We start from the raw sequence: 19,480 nt of genomic DNA on the forward strand, positions 1-19,480 counted from the left end.
CAAATTCTAGTTATATATAAAAAAGAATTCACTTACACAATTTATGTTGTAAAAATAACGTTGTTGCACACAATCCTAGTTTTTTTTCTTCAGCAATGACAATTTATATAGTCCCTAATTAAAATCCATCTATAATCTTGACCAACATGCAAGACAATTTATGTAATCCTGAATTCAAAGAAACCCTCATATGTTGTTATTCCAAACTTTTTCTTTCTAATCCTAGTGCCTTTCTCAAGTTCATCCAGGGTGTTCCAACCCGAAATCTTGTTGTTTGTCATTGTCCCATTATAATTAAGGAAGGAAATAAAACCAGAAAATTTACCAACAAGTTATAATTTATTTATACTTTTACAATTTACAAACATGTACATCTTGAGACTATTGATATACAACACTGTTTGTTTTGCTATGCTCTGGTTGGTTTGTCGTGAATTAACAACAAGAAGTCTAATACATTAATACATTATCCAAGAAACGAATTCTACTTGGGCAGCGTTCATAGTTATGGGATTGGGAGAAGTTTCAAGTTGAATCAAACCTGTTGAATTTTTTCTTTCTATATTTACTATGTTTTCTAAGTTTACAAAAGATCGATTATAACTTAAATCATTTCGTATACAATTTTTACCATTTTGCGTTTACGCTTATATGTTAAATTTAATAATAAAATAGTCTTACAAATTCTAAACGCAAGCATAGTTTTTCTTGTTGTAGCGTATATACAAACGACTTCCTGACTAAAACGAAAAAATAAAAATTGTTAAATTTGAACATATATATACGATTATAATTCATATCTATAAATAAATTCCAAAGAAAAGAAAGAAAAAAACAGTTTAGATCTAGATTGAATGATTTGCCAACTTGAACATTTGAGTTATTAGAAAGATCACCGGCGAGGACTCTTTGTTTTCTAACAAACAAAACATTAAAATCAATGATTTGGAAAGATAATAATTCTCCGTCTGTATAGAATTTTTTGAGAGGGGATTGTGTTTTATAAGTGTCGCTTCATACTTAATAATAAGGAAATATTAGTTCAGGCGGCTAGCATTCACTATCATATTTAAAAACTATACTCTGTAAGGTACTTAAACATATAATAGTAATTATCAGTGATTATTTTCATGCTAATTCCTTCCGAGTTTTGACTGTCACACCGACACTTTGTTTGATATGCCCGTGATCTCTCTTTTTTTCTTTTTCTTTTTGTCTTTCTTTAATAGTATAACACTAGTAATAATGTTTAGTGCTTTTAACTCATAAAATAGTGGACAATATTAAGCACATCTTTCATATCTTAAGCGAATTCATTTATGTTTTACTAGTAGTACGAACCAACTATAATTAGCAATTTATCCATCATGGTGAGTGGTGGTGACGAAATGAATTCATAACATTGCGGTTTACGAAATCAAAACATTTCCTTAAGACAATTGTTTGATACTGTTACAATAAAAAGACGAAAACGGAAAGTATTTGACTTGAAGGCAACGTGAATGGTGTGCATTCGAGTAACCGACACACACGAAGCTCAAATTACAAAGACACAGCTGAGCTGTTCCCTTAAAAAGCTGAACTCTTGGCTTCAAGTTTTATATTTTGCGTCACCATAAATTTTATTTCCAACGTGTAGACCCCCAAAATTTGTAAATAAATACGTAGAATAAATAGTGAAAGCATTAAAACCCGCCCACCCAAAAAACCATTACATAATTAATAAGAAAATGAAACACGAATTAATTTATAATATAAAAATAAAAATAAAAATAGGAAGAAGAAACATCACAATCACTTTTAATCACATCACCATATCAATCTCTCCTCCTTTATTCAACAAACCCAAAAATAAAAACTCAAGAAAACCATTCTTCATTTCGCCGACACTTTCATCTCCACACCACCATCACCATGGAAGGTCTCTTCTTCCTCCTCCTCATCACTTTCTCCATTACCACCACCGCATTACCCGAGAAACCCGTGTCGGGTCAAATAAACTCAAACTCGGTACTCGTAGCTCTTCTTGACTCACACTACACAGAACTAGCAGAGCTCGTGGAGAAAGCTCTTCTCCTTCAAACCTTAGAAGAAGCCGTTGGTCAACACAACATCACAATCTTTGCTCCTCGCAACGATGCCTTGGAGAAGAATCTTGATCCTGAATTCAAATCTTTCTTGCTCCAACCAAAGAACCTCAAATCTTTACAATCTTTATTAATGTTTCACATTCTTCCCAAAAGAATCACTTCTCCTCATCAGTTCTCTTCCGCCGTCGTCAGCCACCGTACTCTCTCCAACGACCACCTCTACTTCACCAACGGAAAAGTCAACTCCGCTGTGATTACCAAACCCGACGATTTAACCCGACCCGACGGAGTCATCCACGGAATCGAGCGTCTTTTAATCCCACGTTCTGTTCAAGAAGATTTCAACCGCCGTCGTAGTCTCCGTTCTATCGCCGCCGTGTTACCGGAAGGAGCACCTGAGGTTGACCCGAGAACTCACCGTCTCAAGAAAAAACCCGTTCCAGTTCCGGCCGGAGCTCCACCGGTTCTCCCGATTTACGATGCAATGTCACCCGGTCCGTCGCTAGCTCCGGCTCCGGCACCAGGACCCGGTGGACCTCGTCACCATTTCGACGGAGAGGCTCAAGTTAAAGATTTCATCCACACGCTTCTTCATTACGGTGGCTACAATGAAATGGCTGACATTCTCGTCAACCTCACTTCTTTAGCCACCGAGATGGGTCGGCTCGTGTCCGAAGGTTACGTTTTGACCGTTTTAGCTCCGAACGACGAAGCTATGGCTAAGTTGACCACAGACCAATTAAGCGAACCGGGAGCTTCAGAGCAAATTGTGTATTACCACATCATACCGGAATACCAAACCGAAGAGAGTATGTATAATTCAGTACGCCGGTTTGGGAAAGTCCGGTACGATTCACTCCGGTTTCCTCATAAAGTAGAGGCTCAGGAGGCAGATGGTTCGGTTAAGTTCGGTCACGGTGACGGTTCGGCTTATTTGTTCGATCCTGATATTTATACCGACGGTCGGATTTCGGTTCAGGGGATTGACGGCGTTTTGTTCCCAGAAGAAAAAACACCGGTCGAGAAGAAAACCGCCGCTCCGGTTGTCAAGAAAACAACTAAACCAAGAAGAGGTAATCAATTTTTTTAATAAATCTTTTAGTCTTTTAATTTATGTCCTTACCTATTTGATGGTGACATTTTAACCCCAAATTATATAATTTTTAACAAATACATACCACTATTACAAAAGTAACTGAGTTTTGTTAAGACACAGTATTATAAAGTTATAAAGTAATTTGCTTAGGGAATTTCCAATGTTTTCAAAACTGGACCGGACCGACGGTCGAACCACGTTAACCCGCGAACCGGTAACATGTCCGGGTTGGATTAATATCAAAACCCAAAAGAAATTGAACCGATAAAAAACCATATCAACCTGCCAAAAACCTAAAAACCGGTGAACCATTAAACCGGATAAAACCGAATTCTATTTTTTTGTTTGTAAAAATGAGTGCAATTAATTTAATTACTTACCTTTTCTAGTTTCTTCTTAGCAAATTAGTAATAGTAGGGTTTCTTAGATAATGAAGATTGAATGTTATACACTCTTAACTATTATCTTATTGCTTTTAGATTTGAATTTCTAAACTATTTTACTAGTACTGGTTATACTTTGAGTTTGTTGCATTTTGAAATTATTACTTTTAAAGGTTTTTTTAAAACATTATGATTATTGAAGTATTTTATTTGGTATATCTAATTATATCATAGTTATAATCATTGAAAGAAAATAGAAGACATATCCATACCTATTATTTATAAAAATATCATCAAAATCAATTGAACCCGGTTGACCCCGGTCGAACCATATTGACTCATGACCCATAAGCTTTTCCGGTTCAGTTACCGGTCCGGTTTTAAAAACATTGGGAATTTCTTATGTTCTGTGATATCTTATCATATTATATGGATGATTAAATCATTGTTATAGAAAGGTAAGAGTGATTAGTCCATTATATAATTAGTCTTTCAACGAGAGAGTACCAAGTAAACAAAGTGGGATTTGGCATAAAGTACAAACGTGTGAGAATAAAGACAAAGTCTCTCTAACAAACTTTGATATATATATATATATATGTATATTATTTTTCAACTATATTATAATATAATTTGGAGTTTATAACTATTTAATGATCCACCGACGAAGAATCCCATGTTAAAAAGTGAATGAAAACAAAAGTGTTTTCTTTTTCTTTGTTTTTCCTAAAGCCGAGTTATATGAGTCACATTGGTTAATAAAGATAACAACTTTTTTTTTTTTCTTCTTCTAAATATTTTTATTTTAGCATTAGTTAGAAACAATCATTAGCCTTCCTTGTTATTGCTATTGTTAGTTCAACACACTGACAAAATAAATACTAAACCGATTGGAAAATTAATAATTTCTAATTGAATTTATATTATGCTGCAGGTAAATTGATGGAAGTAGCATGTACAATGCTGGGATCACAATTTCCCACATGTCAATGAGATTCTCACAGGCGACCAAATTGAATCCGGACATGAGAATTTTTATAATTCTGTAAACATGTGATAAAAAAAAATGTGAACAGAAAGAAAGAAATAATGTAAATGATTATTTTTTGTGGGTCGTTGCAATAAGAATGTTACATCGTAGTTTTAGTATTTGAGCCGAACTTCAATCAACCGGATAGCTTAAGATACATACTGTATATATCTTTTGAAAGGATTGGTAAGAAAGTAATTACAAACCTAACCCTAGATTGATTCGGTCCATATATATACGTGCTTGCGTGAAAAAGGGAAACAAGACAATTCCTTCGGGTTTTAGGAGTTAGGACAACGAGTTCTGTTTTTCTAGAAAGTACATGCTTAGGGTTGACTTACAAAAGAATAAAAATAAAAATAGACCTTGGAACAGAAGTGTAGCTATGGGATTGTTCATTCGTCTTGCCACCTTGAAAGGGTTGAGGAAGAAGGTAGAAGGAGGATGCAAAAGAAGAAGAAGAAGAGGCATCGTGAAGTCCGCCGGTTCGAGATCAGCTACCTTTGAAGAGATCCCCGATGTTGGATATGGGTTTCATCCAGCCTTAACAGACTTTCCTACAGGCCCACTATCGAAACAATCACCCCAAAATCCAGGAAGGCAGGACGACTAAAACCCACATGTCGGGCCGACAAAGCTCTTGGAAGGCCCAATTAGGACGGACAGCCCAATGAGTGACGGCCCGAATAAGAACGATCACCGACTTTACCTGAGGACAATCCCACATCGATCCCGAGGCAGAGAGGTGAAGCGTCCCATCAGCTATAAGTACCGAGGGAGCAGTTTACAGAAGGCATCAAGTAACATCGGGCAAGAGTCAGGAGTAAATCCGATTCTAAGCTATAGTTCAGTTAGTCATTTTGAGAATACAGTTCTCTGTAATTCGCCGAACGGCTTATAACGGTTGCATTGTAATTCGACGATCTTTGACTATCTTAATAAAGTCCTTTGTTTCGCCCTTCTTTTATATTACCCCCGAGTTAGTAGCTATACTAGTTCAACATTTGGTGCGCATCCAGGGAAACAAACAAGGGAAGCTTTTGAAGAAAGTCCAACATCGACAGAGCAATGGCAGAAAGAGAAACGACTGGCAGCGACGGATATGTGGCGGAGACGCCGGACCGCATCCAGCAGGCCCAAGAGGAGCTTCCAATACCGCCGACCCGCCCCCCGATAACGCCGAACGGCTCAATCGGAGAAGGCACCAGCGCCCTTGACATAGGAGCACTAATGAGAAGCATCCTGGAAAAGATCGACGCCCAGGACAGAAAGACAGAGGAACGATTCGCCACTCTCTCTAGCGTCTACACAAAACTACAAGAAAATGCAGAACACCCGGACGGCACTAACAGAGCCGATCCCAACAATGCCGACCAGAACCAGATAGGAGAATTGGCCGAACTCAAAAGTCAAATGAAAGATGTCACAAGCAAGTTCCACCAGGCGACCAGTGCGGCACCTGATGTAGACCATATGTTGGAGCAATCCCAGAAGACTCCATTCACCGCACGAATTCGACGGGTCGTCGTTCGTCCCGATTGCAAAATAAAGCACCTACCTCCATATAGAGGGGATTCGGACCCAACTCACCATTTGACATCCTTCGAGATTGCAATCCATCGTTGCGAATTTTCTCCGGAAGAGCTCGACGCAGGAAAATGCCAGTTATTCATCGAAAACCTGAGCGGTGACGCCCTCGGCTGGTTCTCTTTTTTACCGCCTGACTCAATCGATAGTTTCCGTACACTCTCCCTAACCTTTTTAAAGCAATACTCGATTTTGGCCGTCCCCACGGCAACAATTGCCGACCTTCATAATATCGAGCAGGGAGAGCATGAACCATTGCAAAAATTCATGGATAGGTTTAAGAAAATCGCCACGCAGGTGAAAGCACCTCACAGCGTTTCACTTGCCGCTCTTCAGAAGGCTCTGTGGTACGAGTCCAAGTTCCGTGAGGACCTCAAATTGAACAGATTCCCTACCTTCCAGGATGCCCTCCATCGCGCAGGAGTTCACATTGAAATGGAAGAAGAAAAAGTCATCTACGACAAAAAACGCGCTTCTACTGGAGTCCAAATGTCGACCGGCAAGGCAAAGGAGATATACCATGAACCTCGCCAACACCTTGACAAAGAATACCTCGCGGACAGTAAGAAGCGCGGCGCAACGTACCTCGTTAATGACGCTCAGCCAACCCCAGCAGTAAGCTCGTCAGCTATAATACCGACGACCCCGCCAAAAGGGGCAAGAGAAGAGCCTGACCATAACTTGTATTGCGAGTTACACGAATACACTGGACACTCCACACAGTCCTGCAGACACTTACAAAACGCGCTGCTGGGTAAATACCTCAACGGCAAGGTCAAAGTGGAATTGCACCAGTACAAGAGTAATGCCCCACGAGGGCGAGGTCGAGGACGTCATGGGCATCAAGGACGAGGTCCAAACAACCATTTCAACAATGGACCAGCACCGAATAACCAGCCCGCAGCTGGCAACCAGGTAGGCGGACAAGAAAACCAACCGGCTGACGCGCCACCACCTCCAGCCCGTCGTAGAATTAATGTCATAAGAGGAAGTCTACCGTACGACCCTAACTGGCCTCGCGCCGTATATCCCGTCCACGACGTCGAGAGAGCCGAACGCGATTGGTTGCCTGGCAGAACACTTATATGCCGGTCGTACTCTCCGATCACGTTCGGAGAAGAGAACACCGCCGAGCATCGAACTTCGCCCACTGGACCTGTCGTTGTTGAAGTAAACATCGGCGATTGCTTAGTCTCGGATGTGTAGGTCGATACGGGAAGTTCCGTTAACGTCATCTTCATGAGGGCACTCCCGCAGATAAAGGTCGACCTAAGTCTGACCATGCCCGAAGTACAAACCTTGACTGGTTTTGATGGATGCTCCCTCACCTCTCTAGGAACGGTCATGTTCCCAATGCGAGTCGGCGGTACGGTCCACCTCTTCGATTTCGCAGTCATCGACCGACCAAGTGCGTACAATGCCATCCTTGGGACGCCTTGGCTTCATAAAATGAAGGCCGTGGTTTCCACGTACCATCAGTGTGTTAAATTCCCAACGGAGTTTGGCACTTACACCCTCTACGCCGACCCTACGGCAGCCCAATGGCCACCCCGCCGCCATGTCAGCATGATAATGGGGGGCCTGACAGCATGCATGGATTCCGTACGATCAATCCGCGATTATGTAAGAGCCGGCACGGCCGCGGTATGGCCAGTTAAAGTCCCACCCTTCGTGCCTCCGATCATGTTCACAGCGGACGACTTGATTGGAGTTAACTTCCCACACAACGACCCTCTTGTCATCGAATTACACGTTGGTGAGAGCGAAGTGACAAGGATCATGGTCGACACAGGCAGTTCCGTCAACGTTATCTTCCGGGACGTCCTCGACAAAATGGAAGTCAATAATAGAGAAATCAAACCATCGATCAGGCCACTCACCGGGTTTGACAGAAATTACATGATGACGTCCGGCACAATCAAATTGCCAATCTACGTGTCAGGCATACCTTCATGGCACAAATTCGTGGTGGTCGATAAGCCGGCTGTTTATAACATCATCCTCGGATCCACTTGGATTCACGACATGCAGGCCGTCCCATCCACTTATCATCAGTGTGTCAAATTCCCCCTGTCCGGCCAGATATTCACGATCAAGGGCAATCAAGCGGATGCCAGAAACTGTTTTGTAATCGAGTGCAAGTTGCGGAAGGCTGCTGATTTATAACAATCACAGCAAATGCCGGACGAGCCGCCAGCACCCAGCCCCGAGGAAATTCCGAGTCACCACCTGATCGACGAAATCAATATCGACGAGAATGACCCAAAGCGGTGCGTTGGGATTGGCGCTGACCTCGACCCGGCAATAAGAGCTGACCTGATCCAGTTCTTGAAGGACAACGCTTCCACCTTCGCCTGGTCTTTCGACGACATGGTTGGAATCAGCATGGATGTCACAAGTCATGAACTTAACGTCGACCCCACTTATAAACCCGTCAAGCAGAAGCGGCGGAAGCTTGGACCCAACGATCCAAAGCGGTAAATGACGAGGTCAAAAAGTTGTTAGCTGCCGGGTCCATCATGGAGGTTAAGTATCCCGAGTGGCTAGCAAACCCGGTGGTAGTTAAAAAGAAATATGGAAAGAATAGAGTCTGCATCGACTTCACGTATCTCAATAAAGCCTGCTCCAAGGATAGCTACCCGTTACCACATATAGAGAGGCTCGTCGAGGCCACGGCAGGCAACGCATTGCTTTCCTTCATGGACGCCTTCTCAGGGTATAACCAAATCCTGATGCACACCGATGACCGCGAAAAAACCGCTTTTATCACTGATCAAGGCACGTTCTGCTACAAAGTAATGCCGTTCGGCCTGAAGAACGCAGGCGCCACCTATCAATGTCTCGTCAATAAGATGTTTGCTGACCAACTAGGGATAACTATGTAGGTATACATTGACGAAATGTTAGTCAAATCCGCGAGCGCCAATGATCATGTCGAGCATCTGCGAAAGTGTTTTCAAACCCTGAATAAGTACAACATGAAACTCAACCCGGCAAAGTGCTCATTCGGCGTGACATCGGGAGAATTTCTAGGTTACATCATCACAAAAAGAGGAATAGAGGCAAACCCGAAGCAGATAAAAGCCATACTCGGCATGCCCTCGCCGCGAAACAAACGCGAAGTCCAACGCCTGACCGGTAGAATAGCAGCCTTAAACCGATTTATTTCGCGGTCAACCGACAAAAGCTTGCCGTTCTACCAATTGCTGCGATCAACAAACAAGGAGTACGAGTGGACTGCCGAATGCGAGCAGGCGTTCGTCGAGTGAAAAACCTATTTGACCACCCCTCCCATACTTTCGAAGCCCGAGGAAGGAGAAAAGCTTTACCTTTATATCGCCGTTTCGGGTCGGCAGTTAGCGGAGTACTAGTCAGAGACGACCGAGGCGAACAAAAGCCTATCTTTTATGTCAGTAAAACCCTCGACGGGGCCGAGCTGCGTTATCCGAACCTAGAAAAAATAGCATACGCCGTAGTCATCTCAGCCCGGAAGCTCAGACCCTACTTCCAGTCGCATACAATCGCGGTCTTGACGAACCAACCTCTGCAGCAAATTCTTCACAGCCTGGGAGAATCAGGTCGCATGGCAAAGTGGGCAGTCGAGCTAAGTGAGTATGATATCGAATACCTTGGCCGAACATGCATGAAATCTCAGGTATTGGCAGATTTCATTGTCAAACTGCCTCAACATTTCACCTCGCCTACTTCAAACGAGGAAAACTGGTATTTGTACGTCGACGGGGCCTCGTCGCAGCACGGCTCAGGAATCGGGATTCGTCTGACATCCCCCACCGGAGAGGTCGTTGAGCAATCATTCCGCCTCAATTTCACCGCCACAAAAATTGAATCGGAATATGAAGCCTTACTTGCTGGAATGCGACTTGCAGCAGGGGTCGGCGTTAAAAGGCTTCACGCCTACTGTGATTACCAGCTCGTCGCCAACCAATACAATGGCGAGTACGGCACCAAATGCGGCCGCATGGACGCGTACTTGAAAATAGTCAAGGAGCTTGCACAAGAATTCGACCACTTCGTGATCGACAAAATACCGCGAAGCGCCAATGCTCCCGCAGATGCTCTGGCCGTCCTAGCATCAACCTCAGAACCTGACCTACGTCGGGTAATCCCAGTCGAGAGTATTTCGGTAAGTAGCATCGACGCTGGGGCTCAGGTTAACATCATATCTGCCGACCCGGTGGGACTCGCCGATCTTGACGATGAGACACAACCTAACCATGAGGCCGAGCCCACCGCTGAGCCCGCTGACTGGCGCCAAGAAATACTTTAGTATATCAACGAAGGAGTGGTTCCGGCGGATAAATGGCAATCCCGACGCCTTAAAAAGAAAGTGGCACAGTACGTTATAGTCGAGGGACGCCTTTACCGTTGGAGCGCGGCCGGCATATTACTACATTGCATCTCGGCAGAAGAAGCCCGACGAGTAATGCAGGAAACGCATGAAGGAGCCGGAGGAAACCATTCCGGCGGACACGCCCTAGCACTAAAAATCAGAAAACACAGAATATACTGGCCAACTATGGTCAGTGACTGTGAACAGTTTGCCATGAAGTGCGAAAAGTGTCAGAGACATGCGTCCGATATACACGCCCCGGCAGAATTACTCTCAGCAACAACAGCGCCGTACCCATTCATGAGATGGGCAATAGATATCGTTGGACCATTACCCGCGTCGCACGGCAAAAATTTTCTTCTTATATTGACTGACTACTTCACCAAGTGGGTTGAGGCTGATTCCTATAAGAAAATCCAAGCAAATGAGGTCCAGAATTTTGTGTGGAAAAACATAATATGCCGACACGGGTTACCTTACGAAATCGTAACCGATAACGGATCGCAGTTTATATCCAAGAAATTCGACGATTTCTGTGCGAGTTGGCGTATCCGGCTCAGTAAGTCAACCCCGAGGTACCCTCAAGGGAACGGTCAGGCAGAGGCGACCAACAAGACGACCTTAAATGGCTTAAAGAAGCGGCTCGAAGATAAGAAAGGCCTCTGGGCCGACGAGCTAGATGGCGTATTATGGTCTCACCGAACAACCCCACGAAGAGCATCAGGACAAACGCCATTCTCACTAGCTTACGGCCTGGAAGCAATGGCACCAGCCGAAGTAAGCGTCTGCAGTTTACGCCAGACCATGCTAGTCAAGAATGCTGAGCTAAACGACGAAATGCTCTATGACAGCCTCGACGAGATCGAAGAACTACGAGATCGTGCCTTGCTCCGGATTCAGAATTACCAACAGGCGGCAGCCCGTCACTATAATAAAAAGGTCAACCTGCGATCTTTCAGCGAGGGAGACCTCGTTTTACGCAAGGTATTCGAAAATACCGCCGAGCTTAACGCTGGTAAACTGGGCGCAAAATGGGAAGGGCCATACCAAGTGTCCAAGGTCGTCCGCCCCGGAGTCTACGAGCTAATTACTATGTCCGGCGAGGCAATCCCGCAATCCTGGAATGCTGGCAACCTTAAGCGCTATTTCTATTAAGGAATATCTATATTACATATACTATATCTCTATTTCCATCTAGGAGTATTCAATATCTATGTAATTTGAACTACGATCGGCTTGATCCTCCTTTGTTAAAAAAAAAAAAAGGAGGTACGTAGGCAACCTGAAAAGGTGCAGCCACTACTTATGAATGCAATTTTCTTTGATAAATCTCTGCGTTCCTTTTTATTAAGCGTATTGTCTTGCAAAAATCGACAAATACCATACAAGCAACAACCAAAACAAAGAAAATATATATCTAAACAAGGTTGGCAATTTGGCCAGTTGATCCGACTAAAGCAAAATAATAATCAATTACACTCCACGCGAAGTGTAAGTCGTAAGCCGAGCCTCAACCATTGCTCGCAAATAAACCAAGGCCGACAAGCAAAATAAGCCGCCACCAGCGCGCAATCTCTTCGGTCCCAAGATAGGGAATAAGCCGAGCTTTAATACGCGAATCCAACGCTTCTCGCCCCCAAAATCTAATAGCTGCACCCTGCAAAAGCAGACCAAAAAAAAAAAAAGAAAAAAAGGAGAAACGGTTCCGAACAAAAACTTTCGGCTCGACACAATAAGATGAGAGATGTCTCACTGTTGAGGATAATCCAAATATAACATAAACATCTGAAAATAAAACCTGCCGAGCGGGTAAAGCGTTCAACAAAAAAAATACGTATTACGACCAACCGTAATACAAAGGTTCCGAGAATAGTAAGTAACCCAACATACGGGTACCAAAAAAAAAACGGTTCGTCAACCGATAAAGAAACATAATACGCCAAGCACCCTCAGCGACTCTCACGGACTTCACGGCTGTAGACACGAACTCGATCACAGAGCCAGAAAGGCATCGCACGGAACTTCCCAAACCCAAATCGCTCCCAATCCTCTGGCCCGGCCTCCAATTTCCGCATCCCCATCTCGAGGTCCATGATCTGCTTGACCAGAAACTCATGCTGGCGACGGTAGGCTCGGTGCTGGATCTCGATCTACCAATAAAAAGAAAGAAAAAGCAAAAGTAGTTAGAAGGTCGAACTAGACGGTAGAAAGCTCAACGGGACAAACTAACCGTCCTAAACCAGCCAACCGCCAGACGCCTTTCGTCGGGACTCAAAGACTGAAGAAACTCCACCGGAATCTCAGCGACACCTGGCACGAAGTTCCGCGGCAATGGTCGAAACGGGGGCAACGCAGCAGCGACCGGTGGGCTTCTCCACGGAAAAAACAGATCGTTAGGACGAGCTTCAACGAATCGACCTGACCCATCACTAGGCTGAGCCGGATCGACACGAACTGGCGACGGAGAACGGCCAGTTCGAGGACGACCAAAAACAATCCGTTCACTGCGATTCACCGGAACCCACTCCCCCGAGTCGTCGGAATCACTCATGATCGAAGCGGAGAAGGAGGAAGGAAAATATGAAGCAGGGAAAGATTGTCAACAAACTAAGATAAAGAAAAGATGGAGAGAAGGTTGCGTGATCCACTTTCACCCACCCACGCCTCCCTTTATATAGCAAAGACAAGACTAAGATGAAACGACATGACGGTTAACTAGACGCCCGTCCACTTCCCCGCATTTAATGCACCTCCCTCCTCAGCCAACCGATGCCTCACAATAAAAATCGCGCCACACGCAACATCCGCATGCGGTAATGATGAGAAACGCCTTGGAAAGGGAATTCACCATTTAAACCAAACATTTAATACAGCGAAGCCGAAGGGTCCAAGAGTCGCAGCCGCTTAGCGCATTAACTTTCCAGCTCGTCAAAAAGGGGGGGACTATGGCAAATCCTAATTTTGCCTAAGCCTCGCCCCAGCTCGTCAAAAAAAAAGGGGGGGGCTATGGCAAATCCTAATTTTGCCTAAGCCTCGCCCCAGCTCGTCAAAAAAAGGGGGGGGGCTATGGCAAATCCTAATTTTGCCTAAGCCTCGCCCCAGCTCGTCAAAAAAAGGGGGGGGGCTATGGCAAATCCTAATTTTGCCTAAGCCTCGCCCCAGCTCGACAAAAAAAAAGGGGGGCCATGGCAAATCCTAATTTTGCCTAAGCCTCGCCCCAGCTCGTCAAAAAAGGGGGGGGGGGACTATGGCAAATCCTAATTTTGCCTAAGTCTCGCCCAGCTCGTCAAAAAAATATATAATAAATGGCAATGACAAAACTTCGCAAACTTAGCAATCGTTACCATCATTCACGACCAAAAGGGAGGGGGTAGAAATAAACCACCCTAAAACTATTTAAGTCATATTCAAAAAAAAAAACAACGAGGAAGCAACACATAAATAAGTCTTAAACGGTAAGAGCCACAAACGGCATAGTTTCAAAGCCTCGCAGGGCCTATTCCGGCACAATTTCACCCTCGCCTTCAAGGGCGGTGACTGGAGCAGGGGCTAGCGGATCCCTCACAACTGCATCACTGACAAGCCCGGCAATTTGAATGCTACGACCTTCAATCCCCTCGGAAATCGGAGCCACAGCAGCATCCGCCAAAGCAAGGCCGGTCACAATGTCCCGTTCCGGCGTCTCCTGTCTCGTCACCTGTGTATTAACATTGGGAGCTTGTTCTTCAATGTCAGGCAGATCGGGTTCCGCGACCTCGGCGGTAGCAGACAGCATGTTCGAGCCATACTCGTCGAAATCAACGATCTCATCATAGCCAGGAATACGCCGAGGGTTAGCCGCAACACGCTCAGCAGTCGGAGTCACCACGTACCCGTCATTAACAAGCGGGGTGATCTCAATGCCATCCACAACATTATCCCAAAAAGCCGAGCCGTCAGTGACAAATTGGACCGTCTTAGCGGGAATTGGGCAACCCTCAGCCACAAGATCTTCGACCTGCTTTAAGATACCATTCGCCTGAGCCTTCATCATCATTGGATTAAAAGCCCGCCTCACATCCCAGATATGCTGACGATTTTGGTCCGACCCGTCGCGATAAAAATCCCTCACCTCGCGACGTATCTCCTCGGCTCTCTTCTCGACCGCAGCCTTCAGTTGATGATCAAATTCTTCAGCAGCCCGTCGTACGGAAGTTTCCAGGCGAGTAATGTCGGCACAAGAACGTTCCAATGACCCCTGCAGTTGGCGATTCTCCTCCTTCAGACGATCAAACTCTCGCCAAGCCTTAGTCGATTCAGATCGATACTTGCTGACCTGGTTCTGGCAATCCTTCAGTCTAGTCTCGGCAAGGGCAACCTCACGTTCGGCAGCCTTCAGCCTACGCTCGTAGCGACAAACCATCGAGTATGTCGAGCTCGCAGACTGGGGCAAATCCAAACAAAGTTTAAAAAAAAAAAAAAAAAAAAAAAAAAAAAAAAAAAAAACATATATATATATATGTAAAGAAGAGAGGATGAACCTGGAGATGATGCCGAGCCCACTCGTCAAACGCGTCATCCTCTTTCAAATCCCCCTCAGAGCGATCACCCGGCACTTTGGAAACCTCGCGAATGAGAGAACCACATTCCCTTTTGTCAGAGAGAAAAGGGATATCCTTTGTGTAGCGGAAGTGGAGAGAGTAGGAAGGTTGGACGCCTTTGTCCTTCGGATCTAGCAAGGAGGTCCTAGGCCTTTTAAACCCAGCGACAGCATCAGAACCAGCCGGAACCTCTTTGCGTTTGCCAGAATCCCCTATCGGGTCAGGCAAATTTTTCGAGGAAGAACGGTCCTTTTCAACTGTGAGGTCGATAGGAGCGATGTCCTTATCCCGCCGAGCAGCCTCACTGATTTTCCCCTTGTCCCGCGAAGATTTGTTACCATCCGAGGATCGGCTACCCAAGGCACCCCCAACGCGAGAACCCTGAATGGACGATTGGTCAACCAGACTCTTCTTTAGAGCCAACTGCAGCTCCTTCTCTTCTGCGGCATTCTTCTTCTTCGAGACCGGCTTGCTGGAGTATTTGGGAACACCCAGTTTTACCATCCTTGCTCGACTCACACCTCCTATCATCATAAACCAAGATCCTCAATAAAATATAAATGATAAACTGGTTGAACAAATACCGGCAAGCACAACAAAACAATACCTTTTGATGGCTTCCTGCCCCTAGTTTGGTCTAGTTGCGGAATAGTCCTCCAGTCAAGAACCGTTTGCCTCCTTAGAAGGTCGCGAACCTCAAAGAAGTCAGGAGTCGGCGGGTCAGCAGACTTATCAACCAAGTATGAAAATCAACAAAAACAAAGGCAGTTAGCAACCAACAATCGGAGCAAAAGAAAAAGGATAAGGGTCGCCCAAGAAACTACCAGGGGAAAAATTCCATTCAGTTTTAAAACCTATCGACACATCCTCTACCAAAGCATCATCAACCTTAGCATAGAAGTATCTGTTTCAGCCAGGTATGGGTTTTTGATGGCGGATGATCCATCAGCTTATATCCAGGCGTAGCACTAGCATACCAAATACCGTTAAAACCCTTCTGCCTAGTAAAACGCATCATATCCTCAACAAAGTAGGCAGTCAATTTGACCCCGCATTGGTCAGCGAGGTGTTTAAGGCCGACCATATTACGAATAGTATGGACGGTAAGCTGTGTGACAGCGATCTGGCGGCGCCAACAATACTCCATCAGGAAGGTTGGAATCGGAAAGCGGAGACCTCCCTTAGTAAAGAATGGCTCGTACAAACTAATAAACCCGTCAGGGCACTTAAATACACGCTCCTCAGGAGTCGGACATACAACAGAAACACGCCGGGGAGAATTACAAAAGTCAATCATCGCACAGAGAGAATCGGCATCGCAAAGTGACTCTCCGAAGTCAAAAGGTGCATCCGGATAATCAATCCCTTCACCGATCTCGATCTCGTCATCAAGAGAGATATTATTGGATGAATGACCAGATCTGGCTTCATCGCGAGAGCAAGGCGAATCAGGGCAACCAATTCTATCAGGACTAGGGTTATCCGCCTCTGGTTTGACTGGAATTCCGGAAGATACGAGGAATCCCAGACCAACTTTAGGTATCGGAGAACGACCCAACGATTCCACTCTCCTGCTTCGCCTACGAAGCCTAGACGAGCCCGCCGAAACTCCGGAATCGGACGAATCGGCAGCCTGCACCGACGGACCAGCCTCGGAGGAACCGGTAGGCGAACGCTCGTTCAAAAACTCCTCACAAGAACCCGACATCGAATTCGAATCGATAATTACAACAACAAACCCGATTGGGAGCAAGTATAAACTACGCTAAAAACCTAAAAGATAACTAAGGAAGAATAAAAGAGTAAGGTTCTAACGAAAGAGAAAGAAGGGTTACCTCGACTTTTGCGGCTGGAGAAGAACTGAAGAGGGCACCCTAAAAAAGTCTCCTTTTATAAGTGGCGGAAAAAGAAACCCTTAAAGTGGCAATGAGCACGAAACGACGCAACCCTAGGAAATGACGTTCCAGCTTTCCTCTCCTCGACAGAATATGAGAGATCGGGCCAACGTTTTGATAATGAGCCAGACTTAATATTTCCCGAACAAGCTCATTGGCCCAGGGCTGACCACAATGAACTAAGGGGGGGACAATTGTTGGATATGGGTTTCACCCAGCCTTAACAGGCTTTCCTACAGGCCCACTATCGAAACAATCACCCCAAAATCCAGGAAGGCAGGACGACTAAAACCCACATGTCGGCCGACAAAGCTCTTGGAAGGCCCAATTAGGACGGACAGCCCAATGAGTGACGGCCCGAATAAGAACGATCACCGACTTTACCTGAGGACAATCCCACATCGATCCCGAGGCAGAGAGGTGAAGCGTCCCATCAGCTATAAGTACCGAGGGAGCAGTTTGCAGAAGGCATCAAGTAACATCGGGCAAGAGTCAGGAGTAAATCCGATTCTAAGCTATAGTTCAATTAGTCATTTTGAGAATACAGTTCTCTGTAATTCGCCGAACGGCTTATAACGGTTGCATTGTAATTCAACGATCTTTGACTATCTTAATAAAGTCCTTTGTTTCGCCCTTCTTTTATATTACCCCCGAGTTAGTAGCTATACTAGTTCAACACCCGAGGAGGTGTGGATAGAGATTCTGGCTAGATTACCAGCAAATTCGGTGATGAGGTTCAAGTGCGTGTCAAAGCACTGGTCATCCCTCATCTCCTCCCGATATTTCACCAACCTTTTCTTCCAAGTGTCATCACCGAAGCGAGAACCGCGTGTGTTCATGTTTCTTTCAGACAATGAACACCTTTGTGCGTTGCTCTCTAATAATACTAACTTCGTATCAGACTCTTACCCTCACCTCAACCAAGATCTGACCTTGCCGGGAATGGGAGGCTGCTTTGTAAACGCACTTCGTGGCTTAATGTGTTTCAGAGTCGGGCGAGAGGTACGGATCTGTAATCTCACCACCAGGCAGTTCGTGGACTTGCCCCGAGTGAAATCTAACATTTTAGATGAAGCTGGAGGCGAGTTCTGTATGTGGAACTATTTTGGGCACGACTCTGTTCACGATGAGTACAAAGTGCTCAGCACAGTTTGTGAGGTGAGTAAAGAAGAGACATTAGTGAGATTCGAGCATCAGGTGTTGGTACTTGGTCCTGGAGCCTATTGGAGAAGCACTCGAAGCAGGATTCCTCCTCCTCCTCATCGTCCTTACTCACAAGGTATCTCCATCAACGGTGTCTTGTATTATGGAGCTTGGATTGACAAGAACACATGTGTGCTCATGAGTTTTGACTTGACTTATGAGGAGTTCAGTTTGATTGAATTACCCATTGAGGCTAGCATCGTCTGGCATGCCGAGTCGCGCTAATCTCATGATCTACGGTGGTAAAGTAGCTGTTTTCGAGTATTCACGTCTCATGACTGAATGTATTCTAGACCTGTGGGTGGTTGAGGATGCAGGGAAGAGTAAATGGTCGCATAAGGCTTTTGTTTTGCCTAGTCACCAGCTTATGCAATGCCTCCGTTTTGATGTATTGTTGATGCACAATACCAGTCGCAGCAGAGAGCTCAGGTTGTCTGGGACAAGCATTGATAGAACTGAAGTATCATCAATACATGCTATCTACGATTTAAAAAAGAACGGTGTATCAAGAGGGGCTGTTATAGGGGCACTACACCCCAAATTCTCTGGAACCCGCCTGTCTTTGCATACCACTCTTTGGGATGACGTTGAGAGCATCATTTGTTTGAAAACCTTAAACTAATTTCAGCTTCTTTTCTTTTTTCTTTTGTTTATCTTTCTTGAAACTATATTTACTTTCTATTCAACATATTAAGCACATAACTAATTATTATGTGGTCAAGCTCATCCTTTAGATGTCTCAAACAGAAATTTGTAATTCCATTTGTCTCTGGTCATCTTATACTATGAATTACTCATGCAAGTAATATTCTTCATTGAGTCATTGGAAACCTCTGTTTGCGTTCTGACTTTGGTGTCCAGTAATCAAGCTTAGGAGGCTCAAGTACTATTTAGTGTCTATGCATAATAAATCTGAGCCCACGAGCTTCACTCTGAATTCGAGAACAATGTTTTTTTCAAAGATGAAGTATCTTGTCAAGTGTAACACAAATATTTTTTTTCACAAGACTTATATTTATTTGTTGTAAGATGATACTCCATATTTAATTACTTTCAAAGTAGAGCAATTGTCATAAATACCACTAAAATAAATTTTTGTTTCAAAAATACCACAATTTAGTTTTTTCCTAAAAATACCACAATTTAGTTTTTTCCCAAAAATACCATTAAAATATTTTTTTTTCTAAAAATACCACATAATAAAACTAAAGTTTTAATATTAAAAACTAATTTATAAATTCTAAATACTAAACCATACCCCTAAA

The 19,480-nt window shown here is 44.5% G+C and overlaps 1 protein-coding gene and 1 pseudogene across 1 annotated transcript; both read left to right on the top strand.

Moving 5' to 3' along the window:
• Positions 1 to 1,896: 1,896 nt before the first annotated feature.
• On the top strand, positions 1,897 to 4,718 carry LOC104711789 (fasciclin-like arabinogalactan protein 15). The gene is made up of 2 exons (XM_019229302.2): positions 1,897 to 3,163; positions 4,504 to 4,718. The coding sequence occupies exons 1-2, from the start codon at positions 1,915 to 1,917 to the stop codon at positions 4,560 to 4,562; spliced, it is 1,308 nt and encodes a 435-aa protein (XP_019084847.1). The 5' UTR covers positions 1,897 to 1,914; the 3' UTR covers positions 4,563 to 4,718.
• A 110-nt stretch (positions 4,719 to 4,828) lies between these two features.
• LOC109126469 (putative F-box protein At3g52320 pseudogene) lies at positions 4,829 to 18,837 on the top strand (annotated as a pseudogene).
• Positions 18,838 to 19,480: the final 643 nt, after the last annotated feature.

This window comes from Camelina sativa, chromosome 9 (genome assembly GCF_030686135.1).
Source record: "Camelina sativa cultivar CO46 ecotype springtype chromosome 9, ASM3068613v1".
NCBI lineage: Eukaryota > Viridiplantae > Streptophyta > Magnoliopsida > Brassicales > Brassicaceae > Camelina > Camelina sativa.

Coding starts and splice junctions, on each gene's coding strand:
- LOC104711789 (XM_019229302.2), top strand. CDS start 1,915: ATGGAAGGTCTCTTCTTCCTCCTCCTCATCACTTTCTCCATTACCACC. Junction 3,164..4,503: donor AACAACTAAACCAAGAAGAG/GTAATCAATTTT, acceptor ATTATGCTGCAG/GTAAATTGATGGAAGTAGCA.